The sequence below is a fragment of the Dryobates pubescens genome, chromosome 24 (genome assembly GCF_014839835.1).
Source record: "Dryobates pubescens isolate bDryPub1 chromosome 24, bDryPub1.pri, whole genome shotgun sequence".
Classification (NCBI taxonomy): Eukaryota; Metazoa; Chordata; class Aves; order Piciformes; family Picidae; genus Dryobates; species Dryobates pubescens.
This window is the reverse complement of record NC_071635.1, coordinates 6,794,185-6,814,550: the sequence shown is the minus strand read 5'-3', so window position 1 is coordinate 6,814,550 and position 20,366 is coordinate 6,794,185. Positions and strand designations below refer to the sequence as shown.

The 20,366-nt window shown below is 41.7% G+C and overlaps 1 protein-coding gene across 1 annotated transcript in view; it reads right to left on the bottom strand.

Annotated features, from left to right (window-relative positions):
• The window catches only part of SPATA5 (spermatogenesis associated 5), a 188,936-nt gene that overhangs the window by 24,482 nt on the left and 144,088 nt on the right, over window positions 1-20,366 (bottom strand). Inside the window, 1 exon segment of the mRNA XM_054172512.1 lies at window positions 14,255-14,419. Coding sequence (XP_054028487.1) covers window positions 14,255-14,419 — 165 coding nt within the window.

Sequence of the window (20,366 nt, the reverse complement as noted above, 5' to 3'; positions counted from 1 at the left end):
TCTCAGTCATGGAAAAATCATTTTGCTCTATCAAAATCTAATAACACAAATGATTCTAAAGCAGCATCGGGTAGTTCATACATCAGCTGGCTTGGCAGAAGCGAACTGTTAGGAAAACACAGGCACATAAATGACAGCCATCCTGCTATCTAATTAATACTGTACATTAAACTAGATGACATTTTAATATTTAGGAATTAAAGAAATAATCCTTGGATTTAACAAGCTCAAACACGTATTTGATTGTAAGTGCGTTAAATCATCCTGTTTGTTTCAGGGAATTTTTGATGCACATGACTTTGAAATGCTGTAGGGTAACACTCTAAACTTTGGGCTAGAAATGAGAAGGTATTAACAGTTTGGCTTTGGTTGAAGTGATAAAGGTGATGAAATTCTGCAGAAAGTTAAATTCAGATTTCAAACTCAGACTTTGAAACTTGGTCAGACCAATTTCTAATTAGTCATTAAGAAACAAATATCTTCCTCGGTGCAACACGTACCTGAAAGTAGGGACAAATATGCTTATGGTAGATCACTGATTTGTGAGCACATATTGTGGATTGTTTTTTTGTTCCATGGTAAAAGGTACATCAATTAGCACTGTGCTGTGCCTCTGCACCTTCATGACAGTAACATGCTTTCATAGATTGAACACCAAGTCTGTAAAGAGCTTCCAAGAGATCTTTTTTGTTCACTTTCAAGTTTCATGTACAAATTAGACAACTTTGAATACAAACCTTGCAAATGAGTTATGAAATCCATTTCACATGCAGAAATGCAAGGACACTGACTGCAGCAATACACATCCAGTCAACTGGAACCCAGATAATCAGAACATTTTTGGTTTGATGTAGCTCCAAAATGTAGTACATCTCCTGGACTACCAAGTTACCTAGTTTTAAAATACCATTTCTTGCTGGATACTCCATTTATAGCTTTTGCTACCTTCAACAGCAAATTCATTGCATGAGCTAGGGGACGTTCACTGCAGAGGAAGAGGAAGTAGACTCACTTTCAACACTGCAACAGACTTGTGTATAATTAAGTGCTAAAGACAAAAGGGACATTTATAGTACAATGTTTATGGTAAACATAATCACCCAAATATTTATTTCTGAAGATCCTAAATATTAGAGGAATAATTAAATATATAATGAAACCTCCTGTATGGCTTTGTAAGCAAGAAAGGACGCATATATATATATATATATGTATGTATGTATGTATGTATCTACACACACACATACATACATATGTATGTATGTATGTATCTACACACACACGCATCTGTAAAGAAAGACTAACACAAGCAGGAGACAAACTCCAGATGAACACCATGCTACTATATGAGCAGATCAAATGAATGCAATGATAACTACCTGAGTGCTACCATTACCAATTATTTTTTTAAAGTCTCTACCAAGTGGAAATCTTTTTTCATCATAAAAGAGACTCTCTAGCTGCATTTCCATATCATCCTGAGTAAACTGGCTGACTTGCAAAGACAGAACAACTATGCTAGAATAATGAGAGAAAAGAAAAGTAGTTTGCTTGGGACTGATGTTGATCAATACAAAATAGGCATTTTGGGCCATTGTTTGAAGTAAAGGAAGCAATTAGAGTACATAAAACCATCTTGATACCATCACCCTGTTTCCTGCACATGTCAATGACAAAATGCCTTCCCCTCCCTCCATACGTGCTCTTCATTCACTCTCCACAACAAACATTGTGCTTCCATATCACACATCTGAGAGCACTCCTAAACTGGGAAGTTGGGCAACAGCCTTGCTCTATGCAAAACCAGCCAAGTCCAGTCAGGAAACAGATTAATTTGAAAGCCTTAATTAATGACTGAACATTTATACAGCCAAGATTTATGAGTTACAAGGAAGTAAGTCCAAAACATAACACTCCCTCCTGCATGCAAGCTCTTTTTAATGGTAAACAATTAGCCTAGGGTAAGAGACTGTCGAAATTCTCAAGTTCACTTTCTTCCTCCAACTTCCAAGCACTGACAGAAGACAAATTAATTAAATACTGGGTTTTTTTATTCTTTTTCCTGCTCTTATTAATAAACAAGGGTTAATGAGGACAAAATAGGGATGATTTTTTTTTTTATAAAGAAAGAAACCAGTGAGCATCAAAATATATTTTTTTAATCTTTGTAGCTCATGAGTGCAAAAAGTGTAAAAGAGGGAAAGAAAGAACAGATTACTTTCTGGATAGATAATTTTATAGACTTTGTTTTCTGTAAATACTTGAGGCATATAATAAACAGGAAAGGGATACACACACACACACATATATATTGTGTGTGTGTATATATATATATATTTAAAAAATACATATAATGACATAAGAGATACTCTTAAAATCCCCCCAAATCACAGGTTTGCCTTCCTTGAGTTCACAGAGCTCACAAATACTTTTGAAAGTTTAGTAGCAAGGAATGTTAGAGATTAAGCTTTCAGCTTTTAAGATTTTGATTATATTCCACTTCAGAAGAGAGCTGACATCTTATTATGATGAGTGCTTACAGTTTGAATATTAAAAGCTCTTATTTGAAACTCCTCAGGCCTTAAGCTAGGAAAGTCAAAAATCAAGCAAAGTTTTGTTCCCTCCTGTTTACACTAAATCAGCAAGCACGTTTTCTTGCTTGCAAATTTTGTTTCTTTAACAAAGGAGTGTGGTTTATTCCTCCCCTGATTTATGTAACACATAAGTACATAAAAATGACCACAAAAATGGCAAGATCCCATAAGCTGGTAGAAAGTCTGATTATAAGAGTTTGCAATGAGCCTGCATCCCTACAACCTTCCGGGCAAGGGAGCTCCCCAAAACACTTCTCTTGCAAATATGCAGCCACAACTCCAACTTGCAGAGCTAAGCAGAAATGCAAGTAGAGCTTTGGATTGTTTCTTTTTTTTTTCTCTGCTTGCTTCTGGTGGTGTGGCAGTGCTGAACATCCAAGCTTCAATCATTGCCTGTCATAAGGAAAGCCCCCAACAACTCGGCCACTTGGCTTCTTTGGTCCTTCATTCTTGGTTGAACAATTAAAAACATGCCTTGCAAGGCTGAAGAGAGATTGAAAGATGGATTCACAAACACTTGGAAATGTCCTGCCACATATAGCCACAGAGCCTAATGTGGACTGGGTACATTCTTCTCCCCACGCCCTCTTCATCATTGTCTCATGAAATGGGAGCTCACTGGGAGCAGTTCAGGAAAAAGACAAAGTTGGTCTATCCCAGTAAAAAGCACAATAAGACCAAAATATACGAGACAAACCAGATTGCTGTTTTCCACCTCCCTTCCCAACAATGGTGTGTTTCACGGATCGGTGTTAAGTACAATAGTAATAGTTCCATTTTATCACAAATTTACTTTGTTTGAAGTATCAAATCCTACAAAGCCAATCTGTTAGATGTCAATTACTCTGAAATCATACCACTCATTTCCCTAAGTAAGAAAATAAACCATCAAAGAAACAAAATCCAAAGCAGCTCTTCTAAACTGGGCAAAACACTCTTGGTTCTCCTCCCCTGACAATGGAGATGTCAAGACTAATTAGTAATAGCAGTCATCTTGGGTTTTGTTCTGTTTTCTTCCACTGCAAGTGGTCAACCCAGATCCAATGGCTCACTTCTATACACGCAATGCCATGAACAAATTACAGAGGCTAAGGCCTAAAAAAGGCGGGGGTTTTTCTACCCAACCATCCTTGATGTTTCCATCACTCAAAGACAGGAAACAAAAAGCTTAATCTGAAAAGTAGGCAATAGCTTGGAAAAGTTTAATTAAAAAGCAAACGGTCCATGGAATTGCTTCTAACGCAGCTAATCGCTTGCTTCAGTTTCCATCTGCACCGTGCTGTTTCCATCTGCCAATAACCATCTAATCCTTTTGCCAAAGGCAATCTCTAAAAGCTTTATGCATTTCCATATGTATTTAAGGGAAACCATAAAAGATAACTTGGAAATAACAACTTCCAATTTTTGATAGACAAAAATCTGAGCTACAGTAGTGCATGCACCCACCAGCTTCTCAGTAGTGCAAAGAAGTGCTGTTTGACAGCTTCTTCTCCAGGCAAGGGTTTGAATGCTAAGACCAAAGTTTGGTGCCAATACAAAAGCTTCGTTAGGATTCTAATATAGAACAGAAAGGAAGCTCCTAGTAAAGTGCCTTCTTCAATGGGACTGCTGCTCTCCTGCTCATGAGCAGCCAGTACTCAGGCACACTGTGAAAACAGAAGTTACATGGGCAAGAATGAAAACCTCCCTGTCAGACAACGTAGGCTTGGCTGCAAGTACTTGAAGCTTCCCTGTTCCCACATTCGGCAACACTGACTATTTTAATTCCTGACAACTTTTCAAACGGTTTCAGAATTGCTGCTGAGCAGCTTGATCTCACCTAAAAGCTTCCAACTCCAAGAATGCTATTGCTAAAATTTGTGGAAAGGCAAGCAAAACAAAAGCAGACATTTCAACTATTTTCTTCCCCCCATACAAATTGCACTTAGAAAAATAAGGTTATACATATTAAAAATCTCGTGGAAAGAAATACAACAAAGGGTCTTTTCAAACTCAAATAACTTAATGGCATAACAAGAAGTGTGTAAGCTTGTGGATCCTACACATTTTTAGAGATGGGAAGTATTAAGCCATATCCTAATTAAGATGTTAAGAAAGAAAAACTCCAAATACTTCATCAATAATGATCATCCCTCCCAAAGCAAACTTAACATTTACTTGACACAAATGCAACAGTATTTCTGTTACAAGAAAAAGCAATGGAAAGCAAAATAGTTTGTGCATATTCTATACAAATGACAGCTTTTAAGTTTAAAATTCACTATCACACAGAATCACAGAATGTTAGGGACCTCGAAAGATCATCCAGTCCAACCCTGCTACCAGAGCAGAGTCACCTAGAGTAGGTCACGTAGGAATGCGTCCAGGTGGGTTTTGAATGTCTCCAGAGAAGGAGATTCCACAACCTCTCTGGGCAGCCTACTCCAGGCCTCTGTCCCCCTCACAGTGAAAAAGTTTTTCCTTCTGTTCATATGGAACCTCCTCTGCTCCAGCTTGCACCCATTGCCCCTTGTCCTACCACTGGACATCACTAAGAAGAGCCTGGCTTTGTCCTTCTGACACTGCCCTTAACATCTTTATAAACATCAATGAGGTGATCTCTCTAGACTCCTCTTGTCCAGGCTGAAGAGATTCACCTCCCTCAGCTATTCCTCAGAAGGCAAATGCTCTGCTCCCTTAATCATCTATGTGGCTCTGTGCTGGACCCTTCCAAGCATTTCCCTGAGTTCCTTCTTGAACTAAGGGGTCCAGAACTGGATACTGGATAGTCACAGTCTAATGGCATGCATATCAGATATTATTTTATTGTTCATTATTAGGTTCCAAATTTTTGCACCAAACCCAGCTACTCTGCTGATGCCTGCCAAAGGCAAACATCCTATGTTATATGTACACAAGGATACCAACACATGTTCAACTATTTTAATTCAGACACACACACACCTCTCCAATCTTTGCAGTTCAATGAAGAGTAAACAGTTATGTTGTCATTAAAAGACACATTCTTTTCTCACAGCAACAATATTCAGGGAGACTAAAAAACCTTTATACCTGGCCTCTATTATTCCTCTGCCATTCATTAACATTTCCTCCACCTTGACAGCAATTTAACTGGCACAGCCCCAGAAATACAAGTAGGTCAGCACAAGATGTTCCTCTGTATGGTTTCATCAGATATAAACATCCTATCTGAGTTAGCCTTCAGGTGCTACATTAAAATATTCCCACTGCCAATGAAGATAATAGTCAGAACTACTCTTGGTATCACTGTCCAAGAACTACTTGTGGTTTTGGAGGACTGATCCTGTCAAGGACAGAAAAGAAATGTGGCTGCAGAAGTGGGGAGAACTCTGTAGCAATCCTAGCCAGGCTGATGCCCCAGACTGTGCTTCAGTGCTACTTCCATGGAAAAGTCCTCTTAAATCCCCAGCATATCCAAGAGGAAAATGTATACACATGTAGAGGAAGATAAATTGAACATTGAGGTTTGACAGTCAGACATTGTACACTATTAAAAGTAACTGTCACAGCCACTTAGGACAGTCAGACACTGGCTAATCTTCAGGGCATGAGAACAGCAATGGCTATGCAAGAATATTTACTTTTCCCCCTGTTCATGAAAAAAGGGGCATATAAATCAGCAGCCTCATGAAAAAAATGAAACAATAAACTGGATCTATCTTTTGCTAACTAAGACATATACAGTTTTTATGGCAACATGTATGCATAGAGGATCTGGTGCTGAAGCTGATGCATAGGAGTGAAGGATCCAGAATTGATTCTCTGTGAACAGCAATGATTTTTTAGTGACTTTCTCTAATTTCCATGCCTTGTCTTGCACTTTGGGAGTACTGTTGAGCCCAACTCCAATCATCAAGCTCACTTCTAACCACATACTCTGTGACACATCGTAACTTACAAGATCAAGTGCCAGCACTACAGGTTTAAATTAGAAAAACAGACCAGTGTGAAGAAAAAGTGCTTAATTTCTTTTTTCTTTTCATCTTTTTTAACACAAAAGCAAATCCTACCACTCTGAGCTGATATGAGCAGTTGTAATACATAAAAATCCTTCAAAAGGCAGAGGTAAACCAACCATTTCAGGTCCTTCCTGATCAGTGCAAAAGCAATTTTTACTCTGAACATTATATGCCCCTGTTTTTTTGGATCACTGGTATGTTGAAAATGTGTGTTTTAAGACATTAAAAAATAATCCCTGCTGATTAAGAATTAAAAAAAAAAAAAAAAAGAAAAGAAAAAAAAGGAAGAATGAATTAGATTAAAAGTTGCTAGAAATAACTCACAGGCAAAAAATAAAACTAAAAGAAAACAATAGCAGTAGCCTAAAGAGACATATTTTTTTCCTTCAGGAATGAATTCCCATCTGCTTTTAAAGAGCAACATGTTTTTCCATTGCTGGGAATTACAGCCCAACCCAGGACAATAAAGCAGCAAAGCCACAGGCAAGAGCTGAGGGCAAGTGAAGCTGGCTCAGAGAGTATCAGTCTAGGTCCCTCCTTTTTATAAAGCCCATGGTTTGGTGACAGCTCAACAGTCCCCTGCTGAGCTGGCAACACTTCCCTCAAGAAAGGGGAGCTCCTGGTAACTGCTGCAAGCAAGGTATCACTGAATCCCAGCCTGGTGGAGGGTGGAAGAGACCTCTGGGGTTCATCTTGTCCACCCTCCCATGCTAAAGCACAGTCACCCAGAGCAGGTTGCCCAGGATCAAACCTAGGTGGGTTTGGAATTTCCCTGAAGGACTCCACAACCTCTCTGGACAGCCTGCTCCAGTGCTCTGGCACCCTGAAATTTTTTCTTTATGTTTAGGTGGAACTTCCTGGGTTCCATTTTGTGCCTGTTGCCCCCTGCCCTATCACTGGACACCACTGAAAAGAGCTCAGCCTCATGCATCCTCTTGCCCTCCAACATTTAGATATTGCTCAACATTAAGAAGATCCCCTCTCAGGCTGTTCTCCAGGCTGAACAGCCCCAGGTGTCTTAGCTTTTCCTCCTCACGGAGATCCTCCAGTTCCCTCAGTGTCTTTGTAGCCTCTGCTGGACTCTTTCCAATAGTTCCCTGTCTCTCTTGAACTGGGGAGATCAGAACTGGACACAGGACTCCAGATGTCGCCTCACTAGAGCAGAGTGTAAGGTTAACATGGAAAAGGGAAGGCAAGGGCAGGGGAGGGAGCAAACAGCACAGTCAGCGCTGCCAGTAAATGCAGGAATCTCTCATGGCATTGGCTGCTTTGGGGAACTGTAGCTGGTTTATAAAAGCTCATGGCAAAGTGCTTACCCTGACACAAGTGATGGTCCTATTGCAGGTTCTTTCTCCAACAGAAATAACCATTCAAAGGCATGGGGAGGACAAAAGTAAACACAAGTGGCCATTTATAGAACCTGGGTGGATGACACCATTACAGTAGTTAATGGAGACACAGGCAGGAAGAAAGAAACCGTACTGAAATGAGCTGCAAGGTTCCTGCACCTTGCTTCAGCATTTAAGGAATCAAAATGCTCTTTGGGAGGTATGAAGAAAGAAACTCTTAGGTTTGAGAAGCCAACGAAATTTTATACCTCAGCACTGTTTGGTGCTCACTTAGGGGCTCATCCAAATTCCCTCTGGTGTTTTCCCCAAGTTGCTCTGAGGATCACTGCTGTCTGAGTTACTTGGGAAGCAGATTTGACTGTATCCTCCTGAGCTGTTAATGGGTCTGACCTTTTCAGAAACGCTAATGTCCCTTCAGCAAGATGCATTAAATCTCCACTGCTTGATTAAACTATTAGCAAATCATTATCTCCCTGAAGGATAAAATGTTCTTTCCCAGATGAGCTAGCCAGGCATAAATTTCAGTGCAAACACTCTCCTGTACAGCAAACCTTAACATTTTGCATAAACATGACAAATACCAACTGTGCTGTGAATGCAGACAATACTTTAGTGGATCTCAGCTGAGAAAAGACGTGATGAAAATCATCCCACTTGGGGCCACAAACCCCTCACCCCGTGTCTGAAAAACGCACAAGGGGAACCAGAGCTTTGCAAAGCGACTAAAAAGGCGAGCGGGGAGAGGCGCCATAACCCCACAAACTCAGGGTGGCTTGGCACCACCATGCCAACGAGCGACTACCCAGACACGGCCACTGCCCTCCTTCCCAATCTGCCCAAGCACATTCTGCACGTACTAGGTACTTGTGAGACCAGCAGTAAGCAAAATCCCATGGGAAGTCCTGTGTAGTTAGTTATTTCCTTTCTGGTGATTCATCTCCTTTATCCCAAACACTGACATGTGGAAAACATTCTGAATGCCAGGTATTTCCTCACCTTCCAGCCACCTGTGCCAAACACATCCTCGGTGCTGATAAACGTGTGTAGGAAGGTGGTGATCCCGCATTACCCATATTGGATGAAGGCTGAGCTTCTTTTCCTCACCCACCCACACAAAAATGTTCACATCTCAATGAGTGATATAAATTAACAGATCCCGTGCATCCTTCCAAGAGAAACTTCAGAGGTTCATCTGAGGCCTTAATCTTGATGGGTTTCAATCTCATGGCGTTCCTCACTTTGAAAACTGCATTTCCTTCTAATACCACATCCTGGTCTGGAGCTAAGCAGAATACTCTCAGAAGGGAAGACCATCCTGCTGGATGGCCAGAGTAATTTGAACCACAGATGCTTTAACTACCAAATTCAAGTTATACATTTCAGATGATGCATACACATTTTTGGTGGTATTTTAGAAGGCCAAAATCTGAGGGCCCAGTCCCAAAGCATGATGTGTTGAGCAACTCTGAATTCAATGGGAATTGAATGGGAATTGAACACACTGCATCTAAGCATAAAAGGAACGTGCACTAAAAAGGAGAGATTCAGACTAGCTATAAGGATGAAAGCCTGACAATGAGTGGTGAAACATTGGGGCCCAGGTTGCCCACAGAACTGCTAGATGCCCCATCCCTGGAAACATTCCAGGTCAGATTCGATGGGACTCTGAGCAACCTGATCTACACCTCCCTGCTCACTTGCAGAGGGATTGGACTAGATGATCTTTCAAGGTCCCTTCCAACACAAAGCACTTTATGATTGCCACTGTTTTCCTTTCCTTTCTTTCTTTTTTTTGGATACCTTCCCTTTCAGAAGCCTCTGTCTCCCTTTAAGCTACCATACAGGATTGGATCCATTACCCTTAAAATGTCAAACAGGAAGCTTTTCTCTTAGGTTTGGAAGATCTTTTCCTTCATTTAAAGTTAGATGTAAAGAAGATAATGCATCCTGATTTGTTGAATGTCCTTTCTTCCCCATGTATCTAAGACCTTTGCCACCTTTATTGTTGATACTCTCTACTACAGAGTAGACTTTTCCCAACCTCTTAAAAGATTCTTTGCCCTTCTGAACACCTGCAATGGAAAGCATGCTGACTTCTTTTGCAGTTGGTACCCTCCTCTACAAGAAAGGAGTTTGGGGAGGTTTTGATTGCTCAGGGTGATTTTTTTATTACAGTTTGTAGTTTAAATGTGTCAATATCTGGCAAACAGAAACATGTATGTTTTGGAATACATATTTTAGGAGTCAAAGGCTTTAGCTAATTTGTCTCGGTGTGCTGCCACAAAGATACTTTTTGGCATCAAACACACTCTCATTTCAGCCAGAGCAAAATTCATTGGCTTGCTTTTTTTCCTCTCCATCCACTGCATTCCCATTGAGAGTTATTGCAAAGTGAGAAAGATATTTTTTACATTAACTAGTCTGCTTTGACTAAGAACCAGTGAAAGATTTACAGGTTCCCAGATTCCCACTTTACTACTATGTCCTGTAAGCATGGAAACTGATAATACTATAGAAACAATGCCAGCCTCTGCTTTCACCATGACCTGCTTTCCACCAGTTTGAAAGCACTGAGTCTCATTAGCTTACTTTTATAAGCACACTTGTCTTAAGAATATTGTCATCACATCCAGAATATTTAATTTTTCATTACTTCTAACCAACTTTAAACTCAAACCAACTCAACACTTGATTTCAGTTTCTGCCCCAAACCTCCCTGTCTGCAACTGCCTTCTAAACTCTAGCAAAACCCTAATCTGACTGGGGCTCAGATAATCGAAGAAGGTCCCTTACTCTAGTGGTTTTCTATTACAGCAGAGCAGCCAATAATTAATGAAAACCTCATCTGAACCCCAAATCAGAAAAGTTGAGTGCCTGAGCTTGCAGAAAGTCCATCTTTCCTACAGCAAGCTGGCTGTACCAGCATCATGAAAGCAAACAAATGAGAGCCAAAGAACTCACACTGCTTGCATTTTAAAACACTGCTTTTAAATACTTCTGGATCTTTAATTAATTATATTTTAGAGAAAGCATAGCAAGAATTCAAACAGATGAAACCTCTCAGCATGAAGGAATAAAATGAAAATGCTCTTGGCAAAAGTTACAATCAAAGTGAACAATCTCCAAATCAAGATATCTCAACTACATAAAACCATTAAAAAAAGTTACCAATATTTTAAAAGTTGGATTTCCTGCAATTTTGCCCAAAGTAAAATGCAGGAAAATTACAGCAAACCTTATAAAGGTTTCAGTGCAGCAGAGTGCTTGTTTTAACCACTTCCATTACTTTCATAGACTAAAGAGTTCTCCTCCGTGCATACCAGTGCTCCCTGCTAACACTACAGCATCTGGAGGTGCAAGCAAGCAGAGCACAGGCTCCTGCTGAACTATGCCAGGTGTTAGGTGCTTGGGCATGGTCTTCAGCAGAAATTTCCTAGGCAAAACAAGCTGGAGGCAGAGACTAGAGCAGCTCAGAGCGCTCCTCCACACCGGTGAAACTTGCTGACCTGCATGCAAGTGCCAAGGAGCCATCTGGTTACTGCAGCGCTGTCCAGACCTACCCTGTGACTGGCTCAGTCACACCAGCTCAGCTAAAAAGAGGCTGAGGTGGTCCTAGGAAGTGGTAGATGCCTTCAGGGCAGAGCTGCAGCTAAAAAAGTTGCCTTAGAGGGAGAAATGAATGATCTTGGTGTCAACATCAGCTCTGAGGCCAAACCTTGCTATTCAGAAACTTCCAAGAACAATTTCTTACTTTCCTGATTTACTGAAGCATCCCTGAAGAAAAGCCTCAAGTGCTGCTGCACAGCACTACACTTCAGAAGGGCGTGGAAATGAAGATCAGACTCAAATATTTCTAGAAAAATGAGGCTTTGTTTAATCTATATTATTAGCATAATAAAGGCTAACTATATAGAAATTGCTTCTCTAATGCTCTTATTTTTTTTTTTTACATTAATCTTCACTTACACATAAGAGAAGGAAATTGTAATTGACCCTCATAAATTATCTTCTCTCACATGAAACAGTGGGATTTTGATACCTCTTTAAAGGTACTCATTAAGAGAACCGTACATATAGCAGGTGAATAGAACTAACTGGTCATAAGTGGTGCCAGGCAAAGAGATACAACTATCTGATCTGAAAAAAGGCCAAGCTGGAAGCCAGATGCACGCTGAACTCCCCACTTTACTCGCTGTTTATTCAGCTCATGTCGGGATGATTCAACGCATCACTACACGCAGCTCCCTATTCACACAGCAGCTTCTAGTCACAACCCCAAGCATTTTCCATTTCTTTTTCTAAACAAAGGGCAGAACAGAGGAATGGGAACTTGCCATTCAGCAGCGGAAACTATTTGTAAAGCTGGGAAGCTGGAGACACTATGAAGAAAAGGCTTTAATGAAACTGGCCACTGTGCGTGCCAACTGTCAGGACTTTTTATATATTCTTCCAAGGAACACTGACTGAGGCCTTTTTTGTATCTACTCTTTACATCCCAGTTATTAGAATTCCTTGAATGGTGCAAAAGAACCAAATTCACTAGAAATGCTGTATTAGAAACAGGCAGCCTTTTTTTTTCCTGCAACTGGTCTGTAGCTGCACTCATTGACCCATTAACTTATTTTTGGTTCTGTACAAAGCCAGCACCAAGACATTTGCGTCTCATTATCAACCAGGCACAGGAATTCACCGCTAGAGCCTCAGCTGATCCAGATCCAAAGGAAATCCCCATATGCTTGGAATTTCAGAAACACAAGCATTACAGTTGTTGCCTGGTAAGAAGACAGTTTCCATACACAACAAAAGACATGTTTATATTTATGTTTTTGGAGGATTGTAACTCAGACAGAGGCAGATAAATTTTCCCAGGGCAACAGAAATCACTCACATCCAGGTAAAAACATGGTACCTTTTCAAGACACAACTTCGAAGACTGGGGGCAGTGGAGCTGTGACAGTTTTCCAGACCAACATTAAACCCTGCAATCCTTTACATTATTGGGTTTTTTTTCATTATGAGATCCCACACTGTGCAGCAAAATGATGTGCTACACCAACCAGCTTTGCTCACTATGCAGCTTTCATTCATTCTTTCCCAGAGCACAGTTTGTCCTGCGCTGTGGAGGAGGAAAGCTCTTGTGGGTATGACTTTGGTGTCCGCCGTTGACACAGCTTCCCGGAATGAGCCTGGAAGATAGCCCAGACACTGCTGCTGCGTATGGCAAGGTCTGACCCCATCCCTTGGGCTTGGAGCACTCAGAGTAGTGCCCTCACCAGCCAGAGGTTACTGGTAAGCATTGCAGCATTTTACATCACACCAGCATCTAAGTGATAGTTAAATAAGCAAAAGTCTTGCCCAGGAGCATATCCAATGACCAGTCACTCAAGAAGGGCCTTCAGCATTATAGGATTTCACACCAGTAGTCCACAGCCACCATTGCTTTTGGACCAGGACAAATGTTTATCTTATTTTCCTGCCCTTGCAAAGAGCACACAGAAAGATGAGGGAGCGGAGGCAAGTACGTCACATTTTCCACTCTGCTACGGAAAAAGCGGAGGGTGACTGTAATTAAAGATGGTGTGATAAATGCATACACTAGGACTGGCTACAGAAACGTGGAAATTTTAATTCTGGTATGTTATACCTTTTAAGAGCTCAAATTGGCAACCTTAATAACATTCTTTGAATTTCTGAAGTAATATAATTACTTTCAAGTCATCAAAATGAGGAAAGAATGAAATATCCTTTCATGAGACACTGACATGAATAATATTCAGGGAGCAGTGGTGACCACTAACGTACCAATGCTTATTATAACTGCCAGGCAGCAGCATCTGAAAAAGCTTCTCCTTCTACCCAGGACAGGAAATAATTGTCTGACGTCCATTGTCAGAAGCTGCCTAACTAATAGCAATGAGCTAGAACAATAAGAGCTGCTGTGAGGTCTTGATTATACGGAATAGGAAAATATGAGCTTCAAAGTGACCAGTGACTTCCCTTGCAATTCCCTTATGCTGTCTCATAACTTTGTCTCTCTTCTCGCCGTTTGATGTCACAATCTTAGATACAAAAGATATCTAGGGATGTGGGGACACCCAGGTGAACTGTCTGGGCAGTCCAGGGGCATTTGCCCACACATCACTCCACTCCTCCTGGCAGTATCCTTCATGAAGCCACTCATGATCACACTAAGGCTCACAGAAACCTCTCAAACATTTAGAATTCACCACCACTTTGGGAAGACTCAAAAACTGGATGATACTTGATTTCAACTTAAAAACTAAAGTTTTGTGCATTGATCCCAAGGCCATTATCAGTCAAAAAGTTTTACCTCTGCTCCTGAGTACTTCTGTGTGTGCTGAACAAGCTCTGCTAAACAGACTTCTTCATTGACTGGCATGGACCGAAACTGAAGCTTGAAGATCTCCCCACGAGTGGCTGCATCTGGCAAGGGCACGTAGATAATTCTGTCTATTCGTCCTGGTCTCAGCAAGGCCTACAAGGAAAGCACCACAGGAATAGTTACAGCACAAGGCACATCACATGAAGAAAGCGAAAACCACAACTCAATTAAAAATGACGATGCAGCCAAATAACCAACAATGTCAGCAACAGCAAGCTGCAGAAGAACAATCAAGCTATGTGCAAGAGGGGCTACTCTATGCTACGATGGATCAGCCACTGCAAAGAGCATAAAGCTACTCAGCCTGACAAATACCAGTTCATGGAATAAAGGAATCATAAAGGAACCATAGTAACCTTCCTAAAATAACAATTTCAGGCTTGTTGCAAGGTGTGCTGGAATGTTAAGACTTAGCAGAAGAACAAGTGGCAATAGACACATCCCAAGTTCAGATCTTCAATTGAGAGTGGAGAAACAATATTTTTGAAGTGAAGCTTACATTCTGGATTCATGTTGCTTTATCTCAAATGATTAGAGCTGCACATGCTGACAGAAGAGATTCCTCTGAGAGTTCTTTTACACAAAAAAAGGTAGCAACAGAGTGAGGCCAGCGATGCTCAGCTTCAAAAAGAGAGAGGAAACCCCACAGACTTGCAAAAGCACTGTGGTTAATACATTTTAGCACCAGCTTGGAACTGTTGGGAAAACTCTGGGCTTTCCTTCTCGTGTCACAATACAACTGAAAATTCAACAGATGAATACAGCTACAAGCTAAGGCTCCCACTGTGCAGTTTCACACACATAGATTGGTCCTTGCACTTCGGTCCCAGAGAGATACACTGGGGAGGCGAGATGGTAACAGTGCAAACTCTGGGAAGCAGCGACAGGCAACATGAGGGAAAAACAGCCACAAAGAGCAGTGTGGAGGATTCAGACTGGAGAGGAGGAAGAAGTCTCTAGAACAGAAGCACAGCCTTGCGCAGGTCATCAGGGAGGCTGCGGAAACTCTGTCCTCAGGGGTTTTGCCACCCAGCCAAATGAAGCCAAGTCTTCCCTGAGTTGGTGCTGGTGATGGTTTCATGTTGTGTGGGAGGGGGACCTCAAGGCCTCTGGAAGGCTGCTCCAACCAGTATTTCTATGACTCTATGCTTCCTGAACGGGCCAAAAAGTAAACATTTTCTATATATAAATTAATTATAGCCAACACTTAGGAGAAGCTAAGCTCTTAATTTTTTGAGAAGAGAGAAAGTTCCCCTCCCCATATTTCTAAAAACCTCCAAGAGTTTTGAAAACCATCTACAGTAAAGATAAGTAAAAGCCCTCCCAGCCTTCCTTACTTGACATTTGAAAGAATAACCAAACCTGTGCATAGCAAATGCACATAAATAGTATTTAAACTATTTTTCAAAAACTGAACAATGTTTATAAGACTCAGCATGTAACCTAAATTGTTTTTATGTTATGGTTCTCCCTTGGGCAGAGTAGTTTGAGTTCCAGATGACTAGAGATACTGCATGGCTGTCCTGGGCTGTCAGCCAATAAGTCTTTTCCCAGCCTGATCATGTCAGTGAAAGTCATGCTGAAAAAATAGTAGGAAAGAGCTTTCCTTCCTGCACAGCATTGATCAAGTTAACACCCTTCCTAGAGTTGCTTTAAAAAGACTGTTGTGGTGCTTCAGAGTGGAAAACTGTATCCTGAATGTTAAGAGATGTCTTGTTATTTTTAAAACAGAATATGAAAACACACAGCAGAAAGAGCACAGTGCTATGGTGTGCTGCATGGAGCTACATAAGGAAGGCTGTACTGGGAAGACTAAAGGTCCATCACATCCAGGCAGATACCCTGTCCCCCCGCATTGGCCAGTGTTGGATCCCTACAAAACAGAACAAGAAGCAAGCCAGACACTGGTATTTCCTCAGTAGACTGTGCTACTTCCCACAGAACTCTTGATATATTCATCAAAGAACTCATCCCACTGACGATAACTCAACCAGCAGTACTTCAGTCTCTAAATCACATGTGTATCAAGATACTGCCATTTTATTGCCAACACACTTGAAAGAGAAATTTGCATGTTTCAAGACTAGGCTTGGAGGGAGAGGAATTATACTGTTCTGTGTGCTCTTAAGGAAGTGCCCATAGCTAATTCTATTATTTAGAAGAAACAAGAAATGTTCACATGAGTATGGTGTGTGCCTCTTAAATCAAGGCAGGTTTCATCAGTACGCTTTGCTAATTAGAATGTTTTCTAGAGCAAGCTTAGCCTCACTCTGCTGAGTGACCATGGCTGTTGTGCAAGTGGGACAAGAAAAAAGCTTGATGCCAGTCAGCTGGGAGCAAGCACTCCCCTGAGTTGCATCGGCTTTCAGTTCTGTGGTTCAGTCTTTTACCACAACGGAGCAGCCATGCTTGCAAAGCACAACTGCAGATGTAAAAGAGTGCATATATGTTTTTTGCTCCGTTCATAAAACTTGTATTTCCTCCAGTTCGTCCCAAATGCTTTGCCTTTTATATATAGCCATAGTTGGAGGCCCAAGTTTTAAACACGCTATCGTTACTTTTTGCTACAATCAAGCCTAGGGACCTTATCCAAGACGGCCAGATGTGCTGGGAACTGTACAAAAAAAGCACAAGTCAGTCTCTGCAGGGCTTGCTGCTTAAATAGACACAGACAAAAAGAGAGGAGAGAAAATATTCTGTAACCTCACTTGAGAGAAGAGTCAGATTCCCTCCATCCTCCCCCCACCCCCCGAGAGAAAAGCAGATTGAACTCAGAGCTGGTCTCCACCAGCCCTCCTGACAGTCCAACCAGATGGGAAATGAGTGACCCTGGGAACAGCCCCATTGCTCCCTACTCTGCTGTCACCACCTTTGTCCCTTTGGCAAGGCACCAGCCTCCTCCCCTCAATGCTCCTGAGGAACTAAAAGCAGAAGGAGAGAGTGAGGAAGAGGCCTGCCTTGACCCGTTCTGTGTTACTGGAAGACAAATCCCCAGTGAGAGGCCATAGGTGGGCTACAGAGCTGCTCTGCTGTTCATTGGGCTGAAGGCAATCGAGGCCATTCTCGTTTGCAGGACATTGTGTTGCTCTCTCAGGCTTTTGTTCTCTGCACATACTTCTCATGGTGATATTTTTCCTCTTCGGCCAAAATATTTCAGGACTCAGAACTGAGCTGCACGTAGAGGTTAGCAATAAGGGAACAAGATACCCCTCCTGATGTTTTTGCACACTGAAGTTTCCTCTGGAGGAAAATGAGCTCTTTTTGAGTTGCTTAGAGAAGCCTACTGTGGTATTTGATGTGGACACCTGCAACAGTAGTGTCAGCCCTAACACGAAGGCCCAGCTCATGCATAGTTCTACTGCTGCCAGCACCACCTTTTTCCTCAATGCCACTTTTCTTACAGACCTAGAAGCTATTTCTCTTCTCGGTGCGGTGTTGCATGATGCAGGCTTCCCCATGAAAAAGGGTTTTGGCAGTGGTTGCTCCAAGCACATGGCTTTCACAGGCCATTCCAGAAGACAGAGCTTCAGTCTTGCAATCTGCACTTAGAAGTTTGCAAGCAGAGCTATAAAAACACCAAGGTCACCTTTGGACCAGCACCGCCACCCGTGGAGTGCACTGGGATCCGGTGCTGACCCATTGGTGAGGCAGAAGGTCAAGGCACCCAGACTGATCCTCACTGCTGAGCTGGAGGAGGAGGAGGAAATCGGCAGGAGAAGGCAGTGGCTTTGCCATGCAGGAGAAGAGGCAGGTGGGGGAGGGTGAAGAGTTGAAGCTGGGCTGCAGGTTCAGGCAGATATGAGCTGCCGGGAGTACAAAATTAACTGCTCGTGGCTGGGAGATGCAGAACTGATTTGAGGCTAAGAGCACACAGAAGGTGGGAAGTTGATGGGGCCAAAATTAATTGATGTGTGTGCAGAGCTACATAATTCACTGATGTTGAGATGTGAGGGTTGCATAATTTATGTAGGCCAGGAAGGGCACAAAATTAAGTAATTGGGGTTTTGGTAGAAACCAGAATCCTTCATACCATTAAGCAATGCTTTTGCAAGTTTATGTGATTTTTTGTTTTGCTACCACAACAGTTATGAAAGGGGTCTAAGTGCACATGCACTGGAAGTTCCTAGTGGTACACAGATAAATATTCTTCAGGGGAGCACTAGGAAAGTGGGATAATGTAGTACACAGTATCATCAATATCCAGAACACATCTCAATTAAAAACTGCTCCCTTTTCACAAAGAAATGCTCCAGTTCTTTGGTCATTGAAATATACTTCAAAATATATTATTGGAAGAGATAGCTTGTTCAAAAATGTGTATTTTGTGTGCAGTTATGAAGATAATTACTTCATGAAAGAAAACTTAGATAAGTAAAGCCAGGTAAATATTTGTGGTTCCTGTTAAGAATGGACTAGAATTAACCTTAGGGCTTTGCTAATTTTCCTCCTACTGATGTACTTCTCCAGCCATGCCTAACCCATCAAAATAACTCCTAATCGGATCTTATAACAAAATATCATACACAAACAGCACAAAAGTTAACGTGGCATTAGAAAAAATACAAATAATAATAACAAATTTGTAAAAAGTGACAAACTGACAAGAATTTCATTACCAAATTGTAGGCTGCATAGCCAAACGTAAGCTGTCCAGTAAACAGCATATTGAGGCGTGTAAGAGACAGCAAATATGGTCAGCAGGTAACCAAGTTCATCTGGAGAATCAATGTTACTGCATGTTCCCTGCTGCAATGAATCTCCACAAGCAGGAACAGATTTTTATACCAAATTTGAGACATTTCCTGTCAGGCAAATACATTTCTTTTAATGCAGGACCTAAAATATGCAACTAAACGTTTAATCCTGCCTTTGGAGGCCACTGGGATTAGACCACAGATGAAAACGAGAAGACTGGAAATAGAAACAGAATAATCTGTTTCCTTTGCAATTAATTCCTTCCAATTTAAATTAACAATTGCAGTTTATGAGCCCCGGTTGTGGTCCCTACTTACCCAGGCTCCCGAACACGAGAGCTGCTCTGTATCTTGTAATCTAATTTGGCAATGCAAATATTTTTACTTTCACCACTACAGTGTCTGAACATATCTCAAGCATTTTAAAGTCAGCCATACTCCTTCCTCCTGCAGACTGTGCAAGCAGAAACCGTTTGTGAGATCCTTTCAATGGTTCTGCCCACACTGGGGCAGATGCAAACATGGAAACTATTAAGGTAAAAGGCTAAGGAAGTGAGTTTGTTAAAACTATGAAAGGGTTTTCTTGTGCCGTCACCTTTATCTCTTGCAGGAGTGAAATCAGCTCCCATAAAGGTGCTTCTCCTACGCTTTTCAGGCTCACCTTGGTGCCCGGTATGTTCATTCCCATTCTGTGCCAGAGCAAGTCATGCTTCCAACACAACAGACCAGGAAGCACTCGGTGTTTTAGGATCTTTGAAAGCTTCATGTACAGGAAACTCATCCATCCTGTTTGCTAGACAGGCTACCGGAGGCTTTTTGCAGCCATGGAATAACTACCAAAATGAGAAGGTGCTGAAGGGAAAAGACAGATTTAGAGTGTCACTATTAAGGACTTAAAACCCACAGCCCAGCAGAGAGCTCAGTTTTATTCTTCCATAAAGTTTTTATTCCCCTTCCATCTGGCATGGGTTGCCTCAGCAGGCAACCTCAGCTTCCTCTGCTCCAGGTGACACACTTATTTGCTGTGTCACATGGCTGCAGTCATGTAATTACAGGCTCCTGAGTCAAGCGATACCACTTTTTTCTTGCCAAGAGCCCCTTTCCTCACACTCTTCCTTCTCCCCACCTTCTTCCTTCTGTGCCAATGTCTGTCACCACCATCAGCACATGCCAACATCTCTAGCCAGTTCCCCTCTTTGATGACTTGTTTGCTGGTCACCACCCTTGTACTTCTCCCAAGATCTGTGCAGATTACTCCCTGTTGTCATTACACAACACTTATAATTCCTCTCAGGGTGGAGCAGTTTGCTTCTTTAGCCTGTAGGACAACCACTACTTCAAAATCT